At 40.7% G+C, this 23,825-nt stretch overlaps 2 protein-coding genes across 2 annotated transcripts; both read left to right on the top strand.

Moving 5' to 3' along the window:
- The first annotated feature begins 1,431 nt into the window (after positions 1-1,431).
- Positions 1,432-10,040, top strand: LOC102716574. The gene is made up of 6 exons (XM_040520550.1): positions 1,432-1,777; positions 1,930-2,121; positions 2,747-3,263; positions 8,140-8,390; positions 8,507-8,701; positions 8,791-10,040. The coding sequence occupies exons 1-6, from the start codon at positions 1,541-1,543 to the stop codon at positions 9,343-9,345; spliced, it is 1,947 nt and encodes a 648-aa protein (XP_040376484.1). The 5' UTR covers positions 1,432-1,540; the 3' UTR covers positions 9,346-10,040.
- Positions 10,041-18,423: 8,383 nt separating this feature from the next.
- LOC121053496 (peroxidase P7-like) lies at positions 18,424-19,560 on the top strand. Its single transcript, XM_040520549.1, has one exon. It carries the CDS (start codon positions 18,435-18,437, stop codon positions 19,422-19,424), a length of 990 nt encoding a protein of 329 aa, XP_040376483.1. The 5' UTR covers positions 18,424-18,434; the 3' UTR covers positions 19,425-19,560.
- Positions 19,561-23,825: the final 4,265 nt, after the last annotated feature.

Genomic DNA, 23,825 nt, shown 5'->3' on the forward strand with positions numbered 1-23,825 from the left:
AAATAGTTTGCACTATAGAGTGTGTGGCTTTATCCTATGTGGCATTTTCTTTTTCTGTAGAACCACTCAGTAGGGAGACTTGCATTGTGTATGCCCTAAGAGAACATGGGCGAGGCTTCACGTAATCACGTGAACACACCATCACACTTAATACGCTAGACATGATGTCCCCTTCGATCACAATCCATACTGCATACACATATAGCAGATCGATGACAGCCGCTCTCTCACGTAATATAAGTATTTTTAGGATTTCAAATTTATACTATAATATAAATAGGTATCACTGCACTGATTATTATGATTTCAATTATTTCAATGACCGCAGAACAAATCAGATGTTTAGAAAAGAAATATAATTAATTCAAAATATAAATAATAACCACTAAAGTGACTAAAGAGATTCTTTTAAATGTCTCTTTAGTTCATGCTAAATAATACTTAAATATTTATATATTAGAACGGAGGTTGTACTAATTAAGAACATATTATTTGGAATAAATCCAAAGTGCCTGCCGGCTTGCTTAATCATACCAATTCCTTTTGTAAAACAGTGCAACTCGTCCGGCAATAATGTATATGCTGCACTGCATGAACGACTGATTGATCACAAGGTTTACACACAGTGAGTTAGGTGCATGCGTGTTCATCTGCATGATGCTGCTCTACCATTTTGTCTGCAAGTACGTACATACGTACGTGATGCGTATGTATGTTATTAGCAACTAGCTAGCTAGTATTAATTCATATAGTACTACATACAAACATACACACAAGTATGAGATTTGGCTCTTTTTGTTGGCCATGCCCATGCTATGCCGGTCCAAACACAAGTAGCAGTAGACGACATGAGTCGCGTACAAACACACGATCAGCTGCTTAATTCATCTCTGCTAATTAATAACAATTAAGAAATAATAATAATCCTGTGTGCCAATGCATTGCATGTGTTTGTCTGGGTCCCCCAAGCTAGCTAGCTAGCGATCATCTCAATCACCAACCAATCTAATCTAATCTACCAAACCACCCCGTATTTGCCGTAACAAACACTGCCCAGCACGTTGCACTGTTGCACTGATGCATTGCATGCATGGCAGCATCTCATCTCATCATACTTAATTACCACTACTAATCAGCATGAGAAAGAGTGCATCCAAAGATAAAGACACAAGCTATACATGAGACAGTAGATTAATTCAGTAGTAGTTAATCCAATACCTGGGGGTGTTACAATAGTACTAGTGAGTATTATTGGATCCAAACAACTCATCAGATCAGCCCATGTGTCAAATGCAAATTACCAAATTGATCACAACAATTAGCTGAGTTGTTAATTAATTAATTAATTAGTTATTCATGCATGCAGCAACAACCTAGCTAGCTTAAGTGTGGCATGCATGGCATTATATAGCTTAGTGGAGGAGGAGGAGCTTAGCAAAGCAGCCACTCAAAAAGTAGTCCCAGGGTCAAAAGGAATTCAGGGCCAGCGAGTGGCTATCTAGCTAGTACAGCTCAGCTAAGCTCTCGGGTCGCACCAGCAATGGCGGCAGTCGAGTTGGTGAGGCGGGTGGGGGTGGCGATGGTGGTGGTGGTGGTGGTGGTTGCCGTGGCGGTGGCGCCCGGCGCGGTGGTGGCGCAGCTGTCCGCGACGTACTACGACAGCAGCTGCCCGAGCCTGCAGTCCATCGTGCGGTCGGGGATGGCCGCCGCCGTCCAGAGCGAGCCGCGGATGGGCGCCTCCATCCTCCGCCTCTTCTTCCACGACTGCTTCGTCAATGTAAGCGGATGCTCTCTCCTCTCTTCTCGCGTCATAGATTGCTGCTCCTGCGCGCACAAACCGGCCGCCGGCCATGGCGGCTGGTATGAGAGAGAAAGCACGGAGGAGGAGCTGATGGTCGCCGGCGTTCATGGCTGCTTTGTTGCGCGCAGGGGTGCGACGCGTCGGTGCTGCTCGACGACTCGTCGACGATCACCGGGGAGAAGAACGCCGGGCCGAACGCCAACTCGCTCCGCGGCTTCGAGGTCATCGACTCCATCAAGTCGCAGGTCGAGGCCGCCTGCCCCGGCACCGTCTCCTGCGCCGACATCCTCGCCGTCGCCGCCCGCGACGGCGTCAACCTGGTAATATAAACTAAACTATTTAACCCTCCCAATTTACTTTTACCCATTCATCCGATCCGTAAAAAAAAATTTTACCGTATACTCGCCGACAGCCGTACAGCCAACTCGACAACTCGTCTTACTACTTTCGCATATGTTTATACGACATATTTAAAATTTTTAATTTTAAATTAAAATTTAATTAAATTTTTTTAAATAAGTTTATTTTCTAGACTTATAACATATCTATATATAAGTTTATTTATAAATTGCTTTTTATTTACAAAAGCCAACTAATTATCACCCACGTCCCGCAAATCTGCAATATGCTGTATGCCTCATGCATGCCAGTGTCAAAAAGTCACCCACATTTTAATGAGCACGCATGCACGCACCCCATCTGTCCCTCTGCCACGTGGGCCCACACACCCGGCATGCATGCATCAACCTACAGTTGATTTTACTTGCAGCGACTATATATACACCATGAAAATGATTAGCCTGTCAATCTTGTCGTGTTGCATGCATGAGCGCCAATTGTTAATTACCATGTAGTAAATGTAAAACGGTAACTGATTAAATTTACAGAGGTGGTAATTATAATTAACTGACCCGAGAAAGTGAATTAAAAATTGATTTGGTGCAGCTGGGCGGGCCGACGTGGGCGGTGCCGCTGGGGCGGCGCGACACGAGGACGGCGAGCCAGGCGGCGGCGAACAGCAACCTGCCGTCGCCGTCGTCGAGCGCGGCGGCGCTGGTATCGGCGTTCGCGACCAAGGGGCTGGACTCCCGCGACATGGTGGCGCTGTCGGGGGCGCACACCATCGGCGCCGCCCGGTGCGCCACCTTCCGGTCCCGCGTCTACAACGACACCAACATCAGCTCCGGGTTCGCCGTCCGGCGGCGGCAGGTGTGCCCCGCGCAGGGCGGCGACGGCAACCTCGCGCCGCTCGACGCCCTCAGCTCCGTCCGCTTCGACAACGGCTACTTCCGCAACCTCATGGGCCGCTTCGGTCTCCTCCACTCCGACCAGGAGCTCTTCAACGGCGGGCCCGTCGACTCCATCGCGCAGCAGTACGCCGCCAACGGCGCCGCCTTCTCCCGCGACTTCGTCACCGCCGTCGTCAAGATGGGCAACCTCAGCCCGCTCACCGGATCCAACGGCGAGATCCGCGCCAACTGCCGGAAGCCCAACTAGTAGCCGCTAAGTCCGGCGATCTTTGCGATTCGTGCGGCGGAGATCGGACGGTCCAGGTGGCCTACGTGCCAGCGAGGAGGTGTGGGCCCAGCGAGCAGTGAGAGATTGCAAAAGCGTTGCGTGGGAAGGAAGCGAGCAGCGAATCCAAGGTGGGGCGAAATAATAATTAGGTGGAGTGGCGCTGTCAAATGGTGGGGCCCACGGTTCAGTGACACACCGGGTTTTGCGTTGTTTTTTTCTTTTTGGGGGGGGGGGGGGGGGTGGGGGTGGTTAATTGTTGCATTCTTTTTTACTGTATCATAATATTGGTGGTGAATTGGTGATCGATGCAAATTTGGTAATAATTTAAGGCTGTAATTTTGTACTAGTACTACACCGTTGCTAGCTCTATGATGATTGATAAGATGACCGATTGTTTTTGAAAGGGAGATATGAATAATGGAGACATAAGTTCATGGCATGCATGTGGTGTGTTTTCCTCCCGAGGATGCAGACTAGCCGTACAGATATGATAATTCATGCGCTTATAGATCATATATATGCGACAGATATGTTACTGTAACTAGGAAAATTGGTCAATAATATTGGAGTACTAATTATCTTGGAATGTAAAACATACACGGTTATGAAACCAATTAACAATTTACTTTTACATATGACGCGGAACTGCTTCTTTTGCGCACTCGCTCTACTGACATGGTTTCTCGATCGATCCCAAGCAGGTTGCAACACTTTCGCGAGGTATTCGCATTGAAACTTTTAGACTCCCATAGTACTACCCCGTTCCAAATATTAGCATTTTTAGTGTGTTTAGCATGTATTAAGGATGTTAAAGAATTTCTTTTTAATAACTTTAGCGATCAATTTTTAAATTTGAATTGATTAGATTCCCTTTATACAAATACATGATTGACTATGCAATCATTATAATCATTGAAATCATAAGAATTGGTGTACAAATGCTTCATGTGAGTTGGTGCGTGCGAGGATAGAGAAGAGTGTGTTGTTGCGGCATAGCAGAAACAAGTCGTTGTTCAATAAAATTCCAATATACAGACCTGCAATACGAAAGGGAGAGTGTGTTGTTCAATTTCGGAGTAAATACTGCATGCGACTGTGTCAGGCCCAAGGCACAACGGGTGTCCGTTGTAAACGCGACATCTTTTATGGAAAGCTAGTTTTTCGTAATACGACGATCAAACTTGGATGGAGGGAGTATATTGTAATGCATAATTTAAGTTTTAGAAATTATTATATTTTACAGTAAGGGACTATATATCCCATTCTCTGACAGGCCTTCACCCATCAAAGATGACTCATAGTCATCATTGGCCAATTATCTGTGATGAGGGACTATCCCGTCATACATAAGAGTTTGGAAAATTTTGCTACATAACATCGTGACTTTGTGAAATTAGTTAGGAGACACCGCAAAAGTCAAGTTTTGGGAAGACACTGCCAAAAGCTAGAAATTAATTGTTAGACACCGCCTGCCAATGTAGAGAGAGATAAGGAAAATTTTGACGGGAATGGATGAAATTACCCTTGCTCAGTTTAGTTAGGAGAGTTGGGGCAATTAAATCAGTCACGGGCATTTTGTTCCATTCACATCAAAATTTTCCTTTTTCCCTATCCACGTTGGCGAATACATTAAAAAAGGAAGAAGGAAGGTGTTGTTCTATATCTAATTTCTTGTTTTCGGCAATATCTTTTTCAAAAATTAATTTTTGCGATGTTCTCGAGCTAATTTCGCGAAGTCAAGACATGATGTAGCAAAATTTAGTTTTAGGTCGTCACATATGTCCTGGACGGGCACACACCCTGGTGTACGTCTCGTAGGATACACCAGCCCTTTGTATCGTAGCAGATGATTCAAAGATGCATCTCCTAGCACGGCATGAATTAAACACAAGGGTGGCGTCCAACCGGCCGGCCTGGGGATGCACGTGTTTTGGACCGATATTTGCAGTTTCGCATGATCCAGTGATCCACCGCTTGAAAGAGAAAAAAAAAAAGGATCAAACTGAAAGGCAACAGTGGCTAGCTAGCGCAGGCTGTTGGGTCCGGACACGTCCTGGACGTACAAACATCCAGGCGATGCCCCAACCCAACTACAGCCGTACATCCCGGGCCTCCCTGCCGACACGATCGATTATCCATCCGGAAATGGCCAGCCCCTCTCTCTCTCTCTCTCTGGAAGAACAATGCCTAAAGCTCTGCATATATATGCCAGTCTGCCCAAAGCACTTTGGCACCAGAAGAGAATAGAAACTTCTCTGCAAATAATGAAACAGCTCGACAGACAAGCACCTAACCAATGAGATGCTGACACAGCTAAGCTTAATGACCACGATTCTCTCAGCCAGGACACCATTTGTTAGGTTCCAAAACATTATCACACTCATCTTTCGCTTAAGCTGATGCCTGTGAACCAAAATTCGAATCTTCAATTTTAAATACGGAGTTGATTTATGTTTTTTTTGTCATAGTTTATTTTTAGTTTTTACTTTTCGATTGCTAAAAAATATACATAAAAATTTATTTATAAATTAATTTTATTTGTAAATATACTGTTTGACCTATTCCTTAAATAAGCCAAAAGAGGAGACTCTGTGTAATAAGCATCTTGGGGCGTATACTCAATGAGTCAATGGGGGGACCCCGTTAATCTTTGAACAGCCCATCAAAGGGCGCTTTCGAAAGTGACTAGGCAACCCAGCTTAGTCAATCACGTCAAACGGAGAAAGACATTAGCACATGATTAATTGAGTATTAGCTTTTGTAAATTTGAAAAATAGGTTAATCTGATTTTTTAAACAACTTTTATATAAAATATTTTTGCAAAAAATATACTATTTAGTAGTTTAGAAAGCGTGCGCACGGAAAATGAGAAAAAAATTACCATCGTGTGTCAGTTGCGAACGGTGCCAAAATCTTCAACACTGTAGTGTACTAGTACTACGTTATTTATGTCTGGACACTGGGCTGAATTATAAACGGGAGGTGTATATGGCGATCGGTATATGGGCCATACAATGAGGCCGAGCAAAGATTTCTCCTTCGTAAGGTCCAAGCCCGAGCCCAAGCTCAAGCCACGGTGAAAGGAGCAGGCGTGAGTCGAGTAGCCTAACCACTTGATTAAATTTAGTTTTTTTATTAAAAAGACTTCTTCTCACTATCTATGTGTACTCCAACATGTCATCTGTATTGCATATTCCATATCTCAATCAACTATGTTTAATTAATATATCAACTACGCATTACTCTTTATGCATATAATTTTAATAGTCATATCCCTATACAAACTCTCTCACCATATGAACGATTTTAAAAAATAAAGAATGCATTCGATAAAATGTTGTAGCATATTTTTTTATCATTTATTCTTTATGTTGTACTCTCTCTATCCCATAATATAAGACAACCATTCTTTCTCTCTATCTCATAATATAAGACGTGTATAAAAGCATGTATTAACTAGCATGTATCTTTTCTCTAAATTTAATTTATTTTAAATTATTCACCATCAAAATGTCTAATCACATTATATATATGTGTACATGCACCTAAATAATCTAAATAAATAGTCAGTTATTACTATTTATTGTTTTTTTGTTAGTGATAGTTGTGTTTTATATTATAGAATAGAGAGAGTATATATAGAGTATGAGATGCATGAGAGCTGGACATGCTCTTACACATTAGGTATCTCATTGCTAAATAATAATTAAGTATGAACTATTATAAATTTTAAGAAATATATAAATATAATCATAAGTAACCTTTTAAAATACCTTATATATTCTACGTATCTAAATCGATTAATACATATGTTTTATATACGTGTCTACATTAATTAACACATATATTATAGCAGCAGATTAACGGTCCGAAGAAAAACGTAGACGTCCAAACACGAGAAAAGTTTTCTTCCTCCCGCTCCCGCAAGAGGAGAAGACGCTGATCGAGGCCGTGCGAGGCAGAGGCGCGTGCGTATCCACCTCGCACTTGACAACCCCACCGCGGGCGGGGCACGCGCGCCGAGGCCTCGTCCTCGCGCGATCCGCTGCCCACTTCACCGCAACGGACCACGCCAACAACCGGGTGGGCGCGCCGCGCTCGCTCCGCACCCAGCGCCGGCCGATTCGTTCATCCGCGGCAGCCATATTGTAGCGGACGACGCTGACGCTGGACCCGACCCGTCCGTTCTCTCCGCCCGGTGCCCCACGGAATTGATCGACAGTTCTTCTTCGTCACTGTACGTATCTGTGTGTGCTACTGTTTCGCAGCTTGGTTCGATGCTTAAAGTTCGTGTGCATAGTTATTATTTCACTGAATAATAAATAAATCAGCAACCTGCGTCTGCGTGTGCGTGCTTTAGGCCATGCTCCGTCTTAAAATAAACCAATTTTTTACTTTTTACCTATAATTTTTGATTCTTCGTCTTACTCAAATTATTTTGCGATTGATATTTTTGTTTTTATTAAATGATAAATCATGAATATTACCTTACATATGACTAATTTTTTTTCTAATTTTCTAAAATTTTTTCAAATAAGACGAATGATCAAACGTTAAGACACAGAAACCGAAGAATTGATTTTTTTTAACAGAGAGAGTACATTATTACACAGAGGGAGATCGAATCTTGCCAAAAAACCAATCAAATTTTGGCTTTGGGAGCAACCGGAGTACCCGGCTTTTTGAGTCTCCAGCCGCACTTGCCTCCATCCTTCCTTGCGCACGGCCACTACTGCACTAGCCATAGCGAGCAACTGGACACAGTACAACGCCCTATCTCATCTTCCTGCTTGCTTTTCCGGCTAGTTTCGTCGGTTCAGCCATGGCCGTCGGCGTCGGCGTCGGCGTCCCCGGGGCGGCGAGGTCGAGGCGGCGGCTCTTGACTGCGGTGGCGGTGCTGCTGCTGCTGCTGGCGGCGAACGCGCGCGCGCAGCTCACGCCGGGGTACTACTCGGCGAGCTGCCCCACCGTGCACGGCGTGGTGCGGCAGGTGGTGTCGCAGGCCGTCATGAACGACACGAGCGCCGGCCCCGCCGTGCTCCGCCTCTTCTACCACGACTGCTTCGTCGGCGTATGGACACGACCGCTCGATCACCCGTCGCGCTGACGATGTAATATGAATCGGCCGCCATTGCTGCGACTTCAAGCTCAGGTTTTTCTTTTTGGTGGGTTTTGCTTGGGTTGCAGGGCTGCGACGCGTCGGTGCTCCTCGACGACACGCCCACGGCGCCCGGCGAGAAGGGCGTCGGCCCCAACGCCGTTGGCTCCCCCGCCGTCTTCGGCCTCCTCGACACCATCAAGGCCCAGGTCGAGGCCGCCTGCCCCGCCACCGTCTCCTGCGCCGACATCCTCGCCATCGCCGCCCGCGACAGCGTCAACCTGGTTAGCCACCGTCTCTCTTCAGACACACAAAACACTCAATGTGTTCGACGAAATGACGCGAGCGTGCCGCACTTGCTGATGACATGCAGCTCGGCGGGCCGAGCTGGGCGGTGCCGCTCGGCCGCCGCGACGCGCTGGCGCCGAACAGGGCCGCCGTGTCGACCGACCTCCCGGGCCCGGAGGCCGACATCTCCGCGCTCGTGGCCGCCTTCGCCGCCAAGGGCCTGAGCCCGCGGGACCTCGCCGCGCTCTCCGGCGCGCACACCATCGGCCGCGCGACCTGCGGCAGCTTCCGCACGCGCGTCTACTGCGACGCCAACGTGAGCCCGGCGTTCGCGTCGCACCAGCGGCAGTCCTGCCCGGCGTCCGGCGGCGACGGCGCGCTCTCGCCGCTGGACTCCCTCACCCCCGACCAGTTCGACAACGGCTACTACCGCAACCTGGTGGCCGGCGCCGGGCTACTCCACTCCGACCAGGAGCTGTTCAACAACGGGCCGGTCGACTCCGTGGTGCAGCTGTACAGCTCCAACGCCGCCGCCTTCTCGTCGGACTTCGCCGCCTCCATGATCAAGCTCGGGAGCATCACCCCGTTGACCGGGTCAAGCGGCGAGGTCAGGCTCAACTGCAGGAAAGTGAATTCCTGATAGATACATATAGATATCACCCTTATTAATTAATTGTCCATAGCACAAGGTTTAAAGTTAATCACCTGTCAATTTCATGTTTCAAGTGAAAGTATGACATGAGAATGCAATAGAAATGTCTCAGTGGATAATTCCTGCTCTTCAGCTCCTCAAACTTAATTATGACCCCCTCAATTTGTACAACTTGTAATGATTTTGCTATGAACAACCCATTATTTTCATCGAAACTTTATTCATTATTATCTAGATTTATCTATCGATCAATGTTAAACTGATTGATGCTAGCGTCCCGTGAGTGATCTTTGCTTGCAGCTCGTGATGGAATATATATGTTGCTCTGTGTCGTTTTGGGAGGCGGATGGTAGGCATCGATGGATGGGTTAGTGAGAGAGACGAAAATCCGGCGAAATGCACACGTCGATTCCGTCCGGAGTGATGTGGTTTTGTGGATGGGTGCTGAAAGCGTCCGGAAAGGGACCCGTCACCCAACCAAACGCGCCGGGGTTGTCCCGGTAGGGCTTGCTTGGAGAAAGAAAGTGTGCGCCGACCATGCCTCCTGTTCTTTTTTTTTTTTTGGCTTTACAAAAAGGAACAGTGGAAGGGCATTCTCTGTTCTGTATTACTGTATACCCGTGGTCAATCGTCACAGTTTAATTGCTCGTTCGTTTTGGAGGAAAAATCCAAGGAGTTGAACATCTAAGGCCCCTTCGATTCGAAGAAAATTCATAGGAATTTTAGAGATTTCATTCCTTTAGAATTTTTTTTGCAAAGCCCTTTGAATCAAAGGATTGAATCCTATGAAATTCCTATGGAATGCCTCTTCCATATAAATTTTGGAGAAAAACTAACAAGAGGTAGAACCTCATAGAAAAATCTTCTTGAGTCTTTATCTCTTCTCAAATTTCTGTGTTTTTTCTGTGATCCAATTAAACGGCAATTCCTACGTTTTTTCTGTGTTTTGCAATTCTCTGTTTTACAACTACATTCATATCAAAATCTTATGTTTTTCCTATTTCTCTGTTTTTTCATTCCTGTAGTTCAAAGGTGCCCTAAAACTTATTTCCTATGATGGTCGTTTGTTTATTTGGTTCACAGAAATGAAGTATAGAAAAAACAGAGCAAAATTTTCTTCTCTACAAGTTGTACAGAGAAAGCCAAAGAAATTTTACATCTACTCCAACCCCCGTTGGGAAAACGACTCTTGATCAGTGTGTGAATAATTGATTGAGTATTAGTTATTTTAATTTTTAAAATATAATTATTATAATTATCAAAGCAATTTTTATATAGAAATATTTTACTCAAACAACATTTAACAATTATATTCACGAAATGAGGGACTGTTGTTTCTATCTCTTTGCCTTCAAGCAAGGTCAATACTCAATACTGCATCCACGGCTAGCCACAAAATCTCTATGTCATTATAGCTAGTACTAAGCTCATATTATAGCTAACATATACAATAGTTTAGCTAGAAGATTGGCTTTGATATTTCTCTCATATCTCTTTCTTTACGTACTTATGTATAGTATTTAATACATCTACATTGAAATATGTTTAGAGCCAACTCTTATATCAGAGCGGGTACAATAGCAGACTATAAACTAACTATAAACATATTTTAAGAAGATAAGCGAAGAGAGAAGAGCAATAAGCTACAGATTAGTAGCCAGCTGTAGCACGAACTCCAAAAAACAAAGTGCGTATGATAGGTAGGACAGGGTAATATATATTTTTTTCTCTTATCCATATAGTTTTTTAGATTGACTATAGTTTTTTATGTGATAACGTTGACTTTGGATCTAAACTCGTATGTCTGATTTAATTTTTCTATGCAAATATTTAAAACTACAAGTCATGTTAAAGTAATGTTGGTAATAAAATAATTCGTAATTATGTTAGTTTTTTGAATAAGACATATAGTTAAACATATAACCAAAAGTCGATGTCAAATAAAAAACGGAATAAGCAATGTTAAAACTCTAAATATTGATATTAATCACACATAGAATAGTACAGTTACTTGTGGCTATGTAACTTATTGTTGTTGTGTCAACTAAAGCAATAGATTTATCTAGAAGATTTTGCTATAGGACGAGAAAAACTCATAGCAAATGCTTATGTAGTAAAAAAATCACAGAGGGGCACATGCCCCCAACAGCACACACACCTTATTTAACTGTCTTCATAAACCCAACAACTATTTGTCCATATGCTAATAATTAAGGACAAAAAATTTTATGTCATTGGTGATCTAGATAGAACAGTTGAATTTATGCAATATCGGGATGATGTTATTACAAGTATATGCATGCATTGTATCAGTCACGTATTTAAGGACATAAAATTTTGATGTGAATTATTGAATGTTGTTTTCATACTTTATGATGTTTACGACATCAAGTCGTGCAACCAAAAGGAACATATTTTTGACAACACCGTTTATATAAATGGTGTCACAACCACTAAGATTGAATTCCTACTAGTTGACAATAGGGAATTTGTACAGTTAATTGGTGTATTCATTCATGCCATGTTCAATTTCACATCAAAATTAACAATAATATTTGTTATGGGTGAGGTTTAGATTCATACACACGTTGAAAATTTCATATTTTATAGACTTGTGTCATGTTTGGTGGACATGATCACTGTAGCATATCATATGCAATAAGGACTTATTGTCATCATAAGGATTCATATGATTAATAGGGGAAAGAAGATTTTCTATGTATCGTAGATATATATACTAGATGTACCATTTCTTCAGTAGTAATCCTTTGTTGAAGCTATTAGCAGACATAAAATAATCACAATAGAGACCATCATAGGAGAAAAATAGTAGTTTGCTAGGTTGTATTATCAATTATGAGTGTGATCACAATATCACTAGTTACATAGAAAACTCCAAAGTCTTCCACTAAGACCATCAAGACTACCATTAAAGATATAAATGAGCAAAACGATTGACAGTGAGACTACTGTCCGAGAGAAAACCGAGGAAACTATTGAAAACCAGGCTAGAGAATAAACAATTGATAATAAGGTAAAGAAGTCTTTGTATTTTCACTTTATACAAACACATTCAATTTGTTTTATTTATTGCATCGTTGTATTTATCTTAAGATTTGATAGCTCTTTTCAAATTTGATAAACATATTGTACTTAAAAAAATTGTATATCAAATATTTTATCATATTATTTTGAATACCATAAATCAATCATATACACAAAGCCACACTCGTTAAAATAGTAACCTATAAATATGAGAACTCAATTTATATCATGATAAATTTACAAATTTAGTATTTTTATGATGCCATTTTTTTTGTGCGAATGGTATAATTGCAATAGGGAAATTAGAACTCTTTATATTAGAGTCTTCCCCAAAATAGGGCATTTTGAAACTTTTCCTGGTATAATTGTGAGCCAACAAGCGATTTAATGAGATGCCCACACTTGAATATTGAATGTATTGTGTTGTCATTTTACCCAATATCACCTAACCGTAGTAGCTTGTCAAATTTGTTTTCTTTCAAGTAGATACACGTAAATAAATTCACATACATAGGGACACTATTTTTATTATCTTTCATTCATATGTGAATACTATATTTTCTTGTACATATCAAATGTCTAAATTCTATATTTTCTTTCTAAAATTAAGAACACGATGTTAAATACTCAATTTGTTTTTTATTTGTCCGTGTCTACGTTTATCATCGTCTTATTATGTTAGAATACATTTCAGAGTTTGGTCTAGGTAATATTTTGGTTAGATGGTCTGTAGAAGTGCGGAGCAAAACCAAAGGTTGGCTCGAAATTGTTGGGAGCTTGTAATTGAAAATTCATTTTCCCAGACAGACACGTTAAGTATCAATTTTCCCAGGTGGACATGATGAGTGGCCTACCTCGGATAATCGACTTTACTAGGAGGGTGTCGGGTACTTACATGCAAAGATGCTCATTATCATAGATATAAAAGGTAGTCAGACTAATCAACTGCCTACGAAAATGAGTTTTGATGTTCTCCAAAGATGTTGTGTATACTGGTTGGAGTTGAGGATCAAATGACAAGAAGATTTATTGGCACTGGATTGGGTGCTACCTATACAAATTAAGAAGTCAAATTGACACTTCACATATCTCTCACCTCAACCTCCATTTGGACACATCTCTTAGCATCAGCAAGTTATATTCACTTGGCAAAACAATATGATATTAAAGTAATTGAAATAAGCAAAGCAGAAAAATTATGTTAATGGCTACTAATAGAAACAGGAATGGCGAACATACAGAAGGTCAGTATCTAGCTAGCTAGATGCATAGATACATACATATATATAGACGGAGAGAGCAATGGAGGGTTTTAACCCCCAATCCAATGGGTAGGGGGCATGAGCCCCCCGTCACCGACACTTAGTCATCATATATATACAAATTGTTATAAATATCTTCAACAATAAAATAGTAACTGCGCATGTTTATGCTTGGATTTCTACTATAAGCTACATATGTCACGAGATTATCGAATGGTTTTATGAAATTTCAATGTGAAGGCAAAAATTACGTACAAAGAACATATACAATACTTTGGCAAGGGAATTGCCACTTAAGGTGTCCTTAAACTTAGACTTTTTTTGTGTCCGGCTAATGGCCGGTCAAGCAAAAAAAGATGTATACAATTGGATCATGTTGCGGTGTTATTAATAGTACTACCTACAAGAGTTACATTGTCAAGGCATTATGAGACGTACATGTTTTTTTGGGCTTCAAAGATGGAAACTGTCATATTTTACGAATTTTGTACCCTTAGAATTACTGATTAGAATAGTTAATTCAACATTTCTAATTGCACAAACAGGATAGCAAAATTTTGCAACTCATCCTCTCTTTTGAACCAACCATATAACAAGGTTGTTTTGTCACTTACTTCAACCATGATAAACAAGCAGCAAACTTGTCTACAAAGTTTGCCACAACATCAGTGATACTCAAAACAAATGGCTGCAACTATATCATGTATTGTCTAGTACAGTGGTCAAATGGCAGATTTGCTCAGAGAATATTTTCTATGCCCCCAACAATCTGTGATCAAAAGGTGGAAAAACATTAACAAGATGGTGCACTTCTTGCCATCAGTCATATCCTTCACTGGATTTTCAATGTTTAACTTGTCCATATATCAGGACATTCATGGCTGAAGGTAAATTGATGCAAGATGATTATTTTTATTGGAAAATTTTTTTTTCTAAAAGAGTTTATTTTTTCTGGTGTCTAGCGTTTCACCATCTGTATTACTTGAAAAATTTATAAAAAAATTCAAAAAAGTTATTCACGCATAAAGTGCTATTCATGTTTTATCATTTAATAACAATAAAAGTATTAATTGTAAAAAATTAAATAGGACGAATAGTCAAATACTGTATAAAAACTAAAAAGTGAACTTATTTTTAGACGGAGTGAGCATAAGAGATTAACTGCTAATATGCTACAGTACTTGCTCTAATTAGTGTTGCATGAGGTTGGCTATTGTGGCAACTATATCTCATCAGTCAAACAATTAAGTTTTAGAAAAATATCAAAAATATTAAATATGCATGTACATATTAAATGTCTATGTTAAAAAATGAGCTCCACCTATGTAGTAATTTATGTGGTGACATGAACATAAGGATCACCTGTAAAACTAGATGTATTTTTACATGGTATAAAAATCGATTTACACATGTGATTTGTGACCAAGTACCCCGATGTATTTTCATAGGCAGATCTTGTTTTATGCCATATGTAAAAATAAAAGCAGATGTAGCAAAAAAATAGTTTTTGTAGTATCTGCTCTGGCCTATTCTTTGATACCTCAGAGTTTGGCACTTCAGCGGCTAGCAACTTGGCTTATATCTTGTCACTTATGTTTATCTTGTAAGCCTAAATTTAGAATTTGCTTGTTGAAACACACACATATAAATTGTATCCTTAAATGATCATTTTATCATTTGATAAGACGTTTAATTCCAAGGGTGTTCGTTTGAAGATAAAAAAGCTAACATGGTAAAATAAACCACGATAAAAACTCTAAAATTTACTATATATTTAGTGTTAACAAATTTTAAATTTTAATCATAAGTATAAACAAAATTGAAAAGATAGCTGCCAGTGTTTCTAGTGGCGGCTTAGGGTCTGCTTGAGGGAGCTTTAAATTCCGAGACGTAAATGTTTGGTAGCCAGCTTTTGAGAATCTGGAAAAGCTCTAAATCTCACCTTTTTGCTTCTTAATTTATTTTTCAGAATCTACATCTACAGATTCTCAAAACTATGAACTGTTTGGGATAGTTTCTGATAGAATCAGCCTTTTCTAAGCTGCAGTTGAGTCAGCTATAAATATATATTTTTAGGTGATACAAGAGGAGAGAGAAGAGTAACGAGCTACAAATTTGTAGCTAGCTATATCAAAGACTCTAAGACCACGTGTGTGATAGGTAGAGCCGAATATTAATTATGTAGTATTTAACTATTGTATAAATTAACTATCAAATTAGTTATAGATAATTTATAGTCAGCGGTGGGCTAACATGCTCTTTGAGACAGCTTGCATCGGGAGATTGAGAGAGGAACCTTCGCAGAGCGCGACGTCCGTGTGTTGGCGGCGGAACTTGCCGCCTCGCCCCTCGCAGTCGCAGTCCACGAATCCGCGACGCGCAACGCAATAATGACGAAGTCACCATACGGCGGTGCAACGGATTGACCTCTGTTTTGGGCCTGCATTATCCTGGGCTGGGCCAGTCAACTGCGCCGCCGTTTTTTTATCACGAACCATGTACCATCTGACACGACGTCACCTGAGCCCAGGTTACCAGCTAATTAATATCGAAATGTGAGTCCATTTACCTGGATATGGATGTGACATGTGAGTGTAACGATGCCATGATCCGATTCAATATGGTCATCTTTTGTTTTTTAAAGAAAAAACTCAAATAATATATTATAAATGGAAAATAATTTGAGAATTGAACTTTTTTATATATGTCAATAGTGGTCCAAAAATCAAGACCAATAAATAAACTATAAAAAAAACCTCAAAATCAACTCTAATTTAAAATTAAGAATTTTAATTTTAATTTACAAGCACAAGCATAAGCAAAAGCTAAAGGTGCAAGACTCAGCACTGCTTTTTTTTTTTTCCCTCCTCGCGGCATACGGTTCTGCCACCAATTGATTAACAGCACAGCAGCACTAGTGCCTTTTTTCTGTTAGCACTGAAGAGAAAAGGCAGGGACAGAAGAAATGGTGTACAAGCAAAGGAACACCACTCTCGAACTAACTCTTGTTTCACTACGTGTACACACGCTTTATTTGTTCCAACATATAAACCTTTCTATAATTTAATTTAATTTTATAGTGTAAATGTTTTTATCACTATTTACTTCTTGACCTTAATCACAATATAATGACTATTTTTTAAAATGCAGTCGTTTCTAGATTGTTTAATACTAAATAATCTAAAAACGACTGCATTTTAAAAAAGTTGGTAGATCTCGCTCCATTCTACGTAAACTTGCTTTTGACCTCCCGTATTAGTTATACGAAGTTTACTTTTTTTATCAATTACTCATTTAAATTTGATAGAGTGAAGGACAAGTGCCTAAGATTTACAAAAATTAGAATAATTGCATTGAAGTTTAAAATTTTATTTTCTATAACTATATTGATAGTTTGAGATAGATTAGAAATGAAGTATTTTAATTGAGGGAGTATAGGTAGGTCGAGTTGTTCTCCCCTTCATAATGACATATATTCTCTCTTTTCCACACACATGTTTTTTAAAACGGCTATACGATATTCTTTTAAAAACCTTATACATAAAAGTTACTTTAAAAATCATATTAACTAATAACTAATTAATCATATACTTCCTCTGCTCTGGTTTCAAATAACTGACACTAATTACTATTTATTTGTAACTTTGAGCGCTCGTTATATATATATAATATATATAATATATATATATATAGGAAGTCTCCATTCTACTATCAGGTGTAGTTACTCTCTTCACGTCTAAGGTGCAGAAACACCTCTATACATATTTCTGCTCTTTTCTAACAAAAAGTACAAACTCTATACATATAGTTATATCATTCATATGAGATTTAACATTGTCTGTACTTTCTGTTGGGTGGGAGCAGAAACAATTATGAAAATATTTTTTATCGTGAACGTGAAGGAAGTAGTACACCTGACAGTAGGATCTAATTTTCATATATATATATATATATATAAAAAAGTATGTCATATTAGTGGTTTATGTTGTACAAATGTATATAGTAATACAACTTTTGCTAATCATCAACTAACTGTTTAAGTGATATTAAGACCAATCTCAATGAGAGTTTTATGGGCAATAAATAGGGTGTTATATATATATTTTTGATGATGTGATAAATTATTAATGAAGAGAGATGAAATGAGCTAGACATCTCGTGTCTTGCATGTAACCTAGGAAAATGAAACTATGCATTAAGAGAGGCCTTAGGCCATCCTCAAGTGACATGTCATCTATGAAACTACGATAAAACACCCCTCTCTTAATGCATAGTTTCATCAATTGTTGTTTTCTAAGTTACATATAAGACACAAGTTGTCTAGGTAACAAGGTTTTGTCTTTATGATACTTATTTCATCTCTGTTTATTAATACTTTGCCACATCATCAAAAATATCAACATGACACCCTATTTATTATTTATAAAATTCCTATTAAGATTGGTCTAATAGTTAAAGTTAGCATAGTTACGATCAACCGTGAAGGATTACTGATCTCAGCTACGTTTTTCGCGCCGTGTACAGAGGAACAGCAGCTGGCTGTCGGACACCAGCTCCGGCGAGCAGCCTACGACGCGGCCCATTCGCGACTCCGGTCAACCGACCCATCCAGCTGCCCCCTCCTATCTCCAATAAATGCACGCCCATGTACAAATACCACCACCACCTCGCCGCCGCCGCGCCACCGCCACCTCGACCTCTCCTCTACAACCTGCTTGCTTGCCGCCATTGCCATCCGTTACTCACCAACGCACGCCATCGCGATCACTAATGGCGCCAATGCCTGCTTCCGGGAGGGCCTTCTTGCTCGCCCTGGCTCTGCTGCTCGTCGTCCCCTCTTGCGGCGTGGCGGAGGGTTTGTCCACCGGGTACTACGCCAAGACCTGCCCCGGCGTGGAGTCCGCCGTGCGGTCGGTGGTGGCGCGGGCGGTGACCGCGGAGCCGCGCATGGGCGCCTCCCTGCTCAGGCTCTTCTTCCACGACTGCTTCGTCAACGGCTGCGACGGCTCCGTGCTGCTCGACGACGCGCCGCCGGGGCTCGTCGGGGAGAAGGGCGCCGGCCCGAACGCCGGCTCCGTGCGCGGGTTCGAGGTCGTGGACGCCGCGAAGGCCCGCGTCGAGGCGGCGTGCAACGCCACCGTGTCGTGCGCCGACGTGCTCGCGCTCGCCGCGCGCGACGCCGTGGCGCTGCTCGGCGGGCCCGCGTGGGAGGTGAGGCTCGGCCGGAAGGACTCCCGCGCGGCGAGCCAGGCCGCCGCGAACGCCAACCTCCCGGGCCCCGGGTCCAGCCTCTCCTCGCTGCTCGCCGCGTTCGCCGCCAAGGGGCTCTCGGCGCGCGACATGACGGCGCTGTCCGGCGCGCACACGGTGGGGCGCGCCCGCTGCGCGACGTTCCGCGGCCGCGTCAACGGCGGCGACGCCAACGTGAACGCCACCTTCGCGGCGCAGCTCCGGCAGTCCTGCCCGGCAGCCACCACCGCCGGGAGCGACGCCGCCCTCGCGCCGCTCGACGCCGAGACGCCCGACGCGTTCGACAACGGCTACTTCCGCGAGCTAACTCAGCAGCGCGGCCTGCTGCACTCCGACCAGGAGCTGTTCGGCGGCGGCAAGTCGTCGCAGGACGCGCTGGTGCGCAAGTACGCAGGCAACGCGGCGGAGTTCGCGAGGGACTTCGCGAAGGCGATGGTGAAGATGGGCAACCTCGCGCCGGCCGCCGGGACGGCGGTTGAGGTCCGGCTCAACTGCCGGGAGCCCAACTAGACACGCTGCACTACACTAGAGCAGCAACGATGTTAATTAGCAATGTAACTAAACAGTACACTAGTGCCTGATGATTACGATTTATATATACATGTAAGCAACAAAAGGATTGAGGTATTTTATATATATAGATAAATTTGGCCTGATAAGTTTTTAAACTTATTTAATCTAATTATTCCGCTGAAGTTAAGTATAAATAAAATGACTTATTAACTATTTTAAATTATTTATGGATAAAATTTGTATGAACGTGTTCTTGGCGATCCAAGAGTAAAAAGAATTGAGAAATAAATATAATAGAAAAACATTAAGATCAACTCCTAAATTCAGTTCTAAAATTTTTTATTTTGGTTTGTAAGCATGAAAATAAGAAAAAAATGACCCTACCTTTGGTTTTAAATAATTTTAAATTAGAAGAAGACAACATTGACTTTTATCACTAGTTTAATGTGCCTCTTTTCAAAAATTTTATGCAGTACGCTACTCAAAAGTAACTTCAATAAGTAATCAAGTCCGATAACATGTACTTTTCAAATAACATACATAATCAAACAAGCATATGAAATTTAACGATGTCATCTAGAGTGCTATGGAATGTCCTGTTTTATGTGCGTGTTAGACAAATTTCCAAAACGAAAACTAAAATAAGAGCAAGACACATAAACTACATTACTAAAATACGATTTCTGCTGGTTCTATCAACTTTGTTGCCGCGTCGGTTTGTGTGGGCCCTATGCTCTGGTGTGCAGTTAACGCAGGTGCGTGGCAGCTCGCGCGCGGACGGTGTTGAGATGGTCGGCGGCGTACGGGGGAACGCACCTGCTGTTCGAGCTGCTGCATGGATGGGGCAGCAAACACAGCACACGCATCGCCTGTCGTCGCTCGCACGCGCGTCACAATCATCTCGATATCTCGCCCAGCCACGGCCACGGGATGGGCGAGAGGGAAAACGCGTCACGTTAAATGAGCCCTCTTTTGTGAAATCATTACCATTTATTCGTATTTTTTTTATGTATAATTGGTTTTAAAACCTACTCAATTCGTATTTCAATAAGTAGCATCGATTATTTTTCAACATATGTTCAAACATCCAACTTATTTAAAAAAACTTAGGTAATTATTATTTATTTTGTTACGATTGGATTTATTACTAATGTACTTTACTCCGGCTTTCGTTTCTATGCAACAAAAAATTGAATAAACAGAACGGTGAAGGGTATATACAAAAGTCAATGATATTATCTATTAAAAACTACTAAAACTTATTTAATACTTCATTTGTTTTAAAATATAAGACGTAACTATTTTTTTCCATAATACGAGACGTACATGCATATGAGATTTAACATATTAAATAGCATATCTTATTTCTATAAGTTTGATTTATTTTAAACTTTCTACCTATGTATATATTGCATCACGGCAATCTAAACAAGGGGATGGTTATAAATATTTTTTGATCTTTTGTGTTGGTGCTTGTGTGTTATGTTTTGGAACCGAGAGAGTGACAAACAGTCTCAAAATATTTATAGTGTCTTATGTGAGCGTCTGTATAAGATGGATCAGGTTGTGTGGTACGCCCTGGTATCATTCTGTACGTCTGAAGAAAAGGGCTGATGCAGGGTCATGAGAAACGGGCCGTTCGTACGCAGTCTGCAGGTCAGGGGTTCAATCGATCTGGGCCTGGACGCCCGGTGGGTTTACGGCCCAATTATATCGGAGTTATGGGCAAAGTCCTTCGTAAACGCAACGCCCACGGGTCATGATCTGTTTGTTTGTTTTTTTTTTCAGGCCGACTGGAGAACGGAATCTCTTTGAAACAAAATAAATTATAAACTAGATAATACTAAGTTGATATCTAATAATATTAATTATCTGATTTTATCTGACACAAAATGTATCGTCTAGTGTCATTACCGTGATGCAGCATGAAAGACGTGAGCGAGTGTGAGAGAGAGCACCCATGATAAAGGAGGATAGAGTAGCGGCGCTGCGCACGTCTAGGAGCAGCGTTGGAGTTGGCGAAAAAAACTCCATTTCAGAACGAGTTTTTTTTTTTGGGAGGGGAATTGAGTAGGGATAGCAATGGGTTGGGTTTGTGACGTGTTTTGTAAAAACCCACCCGTCACAAAACCCATGATCATAAGGTAAACCCATACCCGTCAATATTCATGGGTGCAAAACTAAACTCGTACCCATACCCATCCAGTACCCAAAACCCAATGGTACTCACGGGTGAAACCATGTCAAACAAAAAATATCTTAATCGAGACATCTCCATGAGTATATTAAGATTTTTCAATATTTAAATGCAGGGAATAAGCAAATAAACATATTTGATTGATTAATATAACAACAAGAAAAACTAGGGATGGTAATGGGTCGGGTTTGGGACGTGTTTTGTAAAAACTCACCCGTCACAAAAGCCGTGACCATAAGGTAAACCCATACCCGTCAATATTCATCGGTACAAAACTAAACCCGTACCTATACCCGTCTAGTACCCGAAACCCAATGGGTACCCACGGGTAAAACCATGTCAAACAAAAAATATCTTAATCGAGACATCTCCATGAGTATATTAAGCTTTTTCAATATTTAAATGCAGGGAATAAGCAAATAAACATATTTAATTGATTAATATAATAACAAGAAAATCAAAAAGGTATAATAGTAACTAAGTAAAACTAAGCTCGACGAATTCTAACGTTCAGTCATCCAATCATATCGACACAAACGACCAATCATGCATCAACAATATTCTCATGCTCTCGGCTTATAAAACTGAACAATAAGCATGCTTCATGTTGAATATTTTAAAGTGTCGCTAGATTTTTGGGGCCCCAATGAAAAAACCTGTACCCAATCCATAGCTTCACGGGTACCCATCCCGACGAACCCATGGGTATAAATCTTTACCCATTCCACACCCATTGGGTACAAAACCCATTGGGGTCCCGGACCCGTGGATCCAATTGCCATCCCTAGGGTTGACTGGTTATGCTCTGATTGATTGATTGAAGTACGGCTGCTAACTCATAGAAAACAAACAAACCAAATAAAATAATTTTAGGTACAAATTTTATGTCTACGTTATTATTGCTTAAAAGTACATCACGATAAAAAACTCTAAAAAATAAGTTTTAAAATTTAAATTTGCCTTACCTAATAAGCAAATAAGTAGATAATTAGTATGATTTTATACTTTAATTTCACTAAAATAAAGCCTTTTCGCCAAATCATTTTTAGATAGTGAAAATACATCTAGTTGTTCTCTATGTCGAAAGGAAGTTTGTAAAGCATCATGTATTCCTATAAAAATTGTTTGTGCAGTTTTAAAATACTAATCAACATTTTTTGATTATTTAGATTTTCTCAACGACCTATATAATATATAGCTGTTCAAACTGTACTATTGTTTGAACAACTGCTTAACATAAAGGCTAGACTGAGTTTTATTATTAAAAATATTACTTCGACGAAGGCCACGTGGCATTTTTGTATCAAGGAAAAAAATTGTTCAACCCACTAAAATATGAAACTAATACGATCTACCCCTTGAAATACACAAACGTATTCAAGTAATTTTATAAGTTAGTATGGCCATGTGGACTATGACAGGAACAATCACACGACATTGGAGTGTACTAGGGCTGCTTTCGGCTCTCTCCTTAGTAAACTCAGATTCTCTCGTTTTTCACGTGCACGCTTTCCAAAATTACTAAACAATGTATTTTTTTTAAAAAAAATATATGAAAATTGCTTAAAAAAATCATACTAATCTATTTTATATTTTTAATAATTAACAATTAATTAATGATGTACTAATGTATTACTATGTTTTTTATGCTAGATAACTAACCCTCGTATCAATCATGCCAAACACGGCCTAAGTATTTGTTAATAAGCATAAGTGCATAACATAAGTACATTGTTGTAGCTAGGTACGCAATTCTTGAGCTTGCCAATCAGTGAAAGAAATCAATCGGTTGGCATAATCCAAAGGAAGAATTCCTAGTTTCATACTTTAGATAGTTAAGCTTAAGGTTGTTAAATGAACTCTTTCCTAGTATCAGAAACATGTCGTTGATGTTTCATTTGGGAGAACGAAATAAGAATGTTGTGAGTGCCACCTGATCGATATACGCTGCTTGTCAAGAGAGTTTCAACCCATCTTTAAATTTTGGGTTTAGGTTATAATCCAAAATTTAAATTTCCAACCTTAAATTTAAAGTTGTTCTTGAGTTTTTCCACCGAAGTATATTTTTCACTTTTAATTTTTAGATCGCTATGAATACGTATAAATTATTTTCTATTTATAAATATACCATTTGTCTTTTTACACCAATAACACTTTTGTAAATATTTCGTTTGACTTTTTTCGTTTACAAAAGTTTTATT

The sequence above is a fragment of the Oryza brachyantha genome, chromosome 2, assembly GCF_000231095.2.
Source record: "Oryza brachyantha chromosome 2, ObraRS2, whole genome shotgun sequence".
NCBI classification, from domain to species: Eukaryota; Viridiplantae; Streptophyta; class Magnoliopsida; order Poales; family Poaceae; genus Oryza; species Oryza brachyantha.

Bases quoted from the DNA above. Each gene is read 5' to 3' on its own strand.
- LOC102716574 (XM_040520550.1), top strand. From the start codon at position 1,541: ATGGCGGCAGTCGAGTTGGTGAGGCGGGTGGGGGTGGCGATGGTGGTG. The intron at 8,391-8,506 runs GTATGGACACGA...CTTGGGTTGCAG, and splicing joins ACCACGACTGCTTCGTCGGC to GGCTGCGACGCGTCGGTGCT. The intron at 8,702-8,790 runs GTTAGCCACCGT...GATGACATGCAG, and splicing joins CCCGCGACAGCGTCAACCTG to CTCGGCGGGCCGAGCTGGGC.
- LOC121053496 (XM_040520549.1), top strand. From the start codon at position 18,435: ATGGCGCCAATGCCTGCTTCCGGGAGGGCCTTCTTGCTCGCCCTGGCT.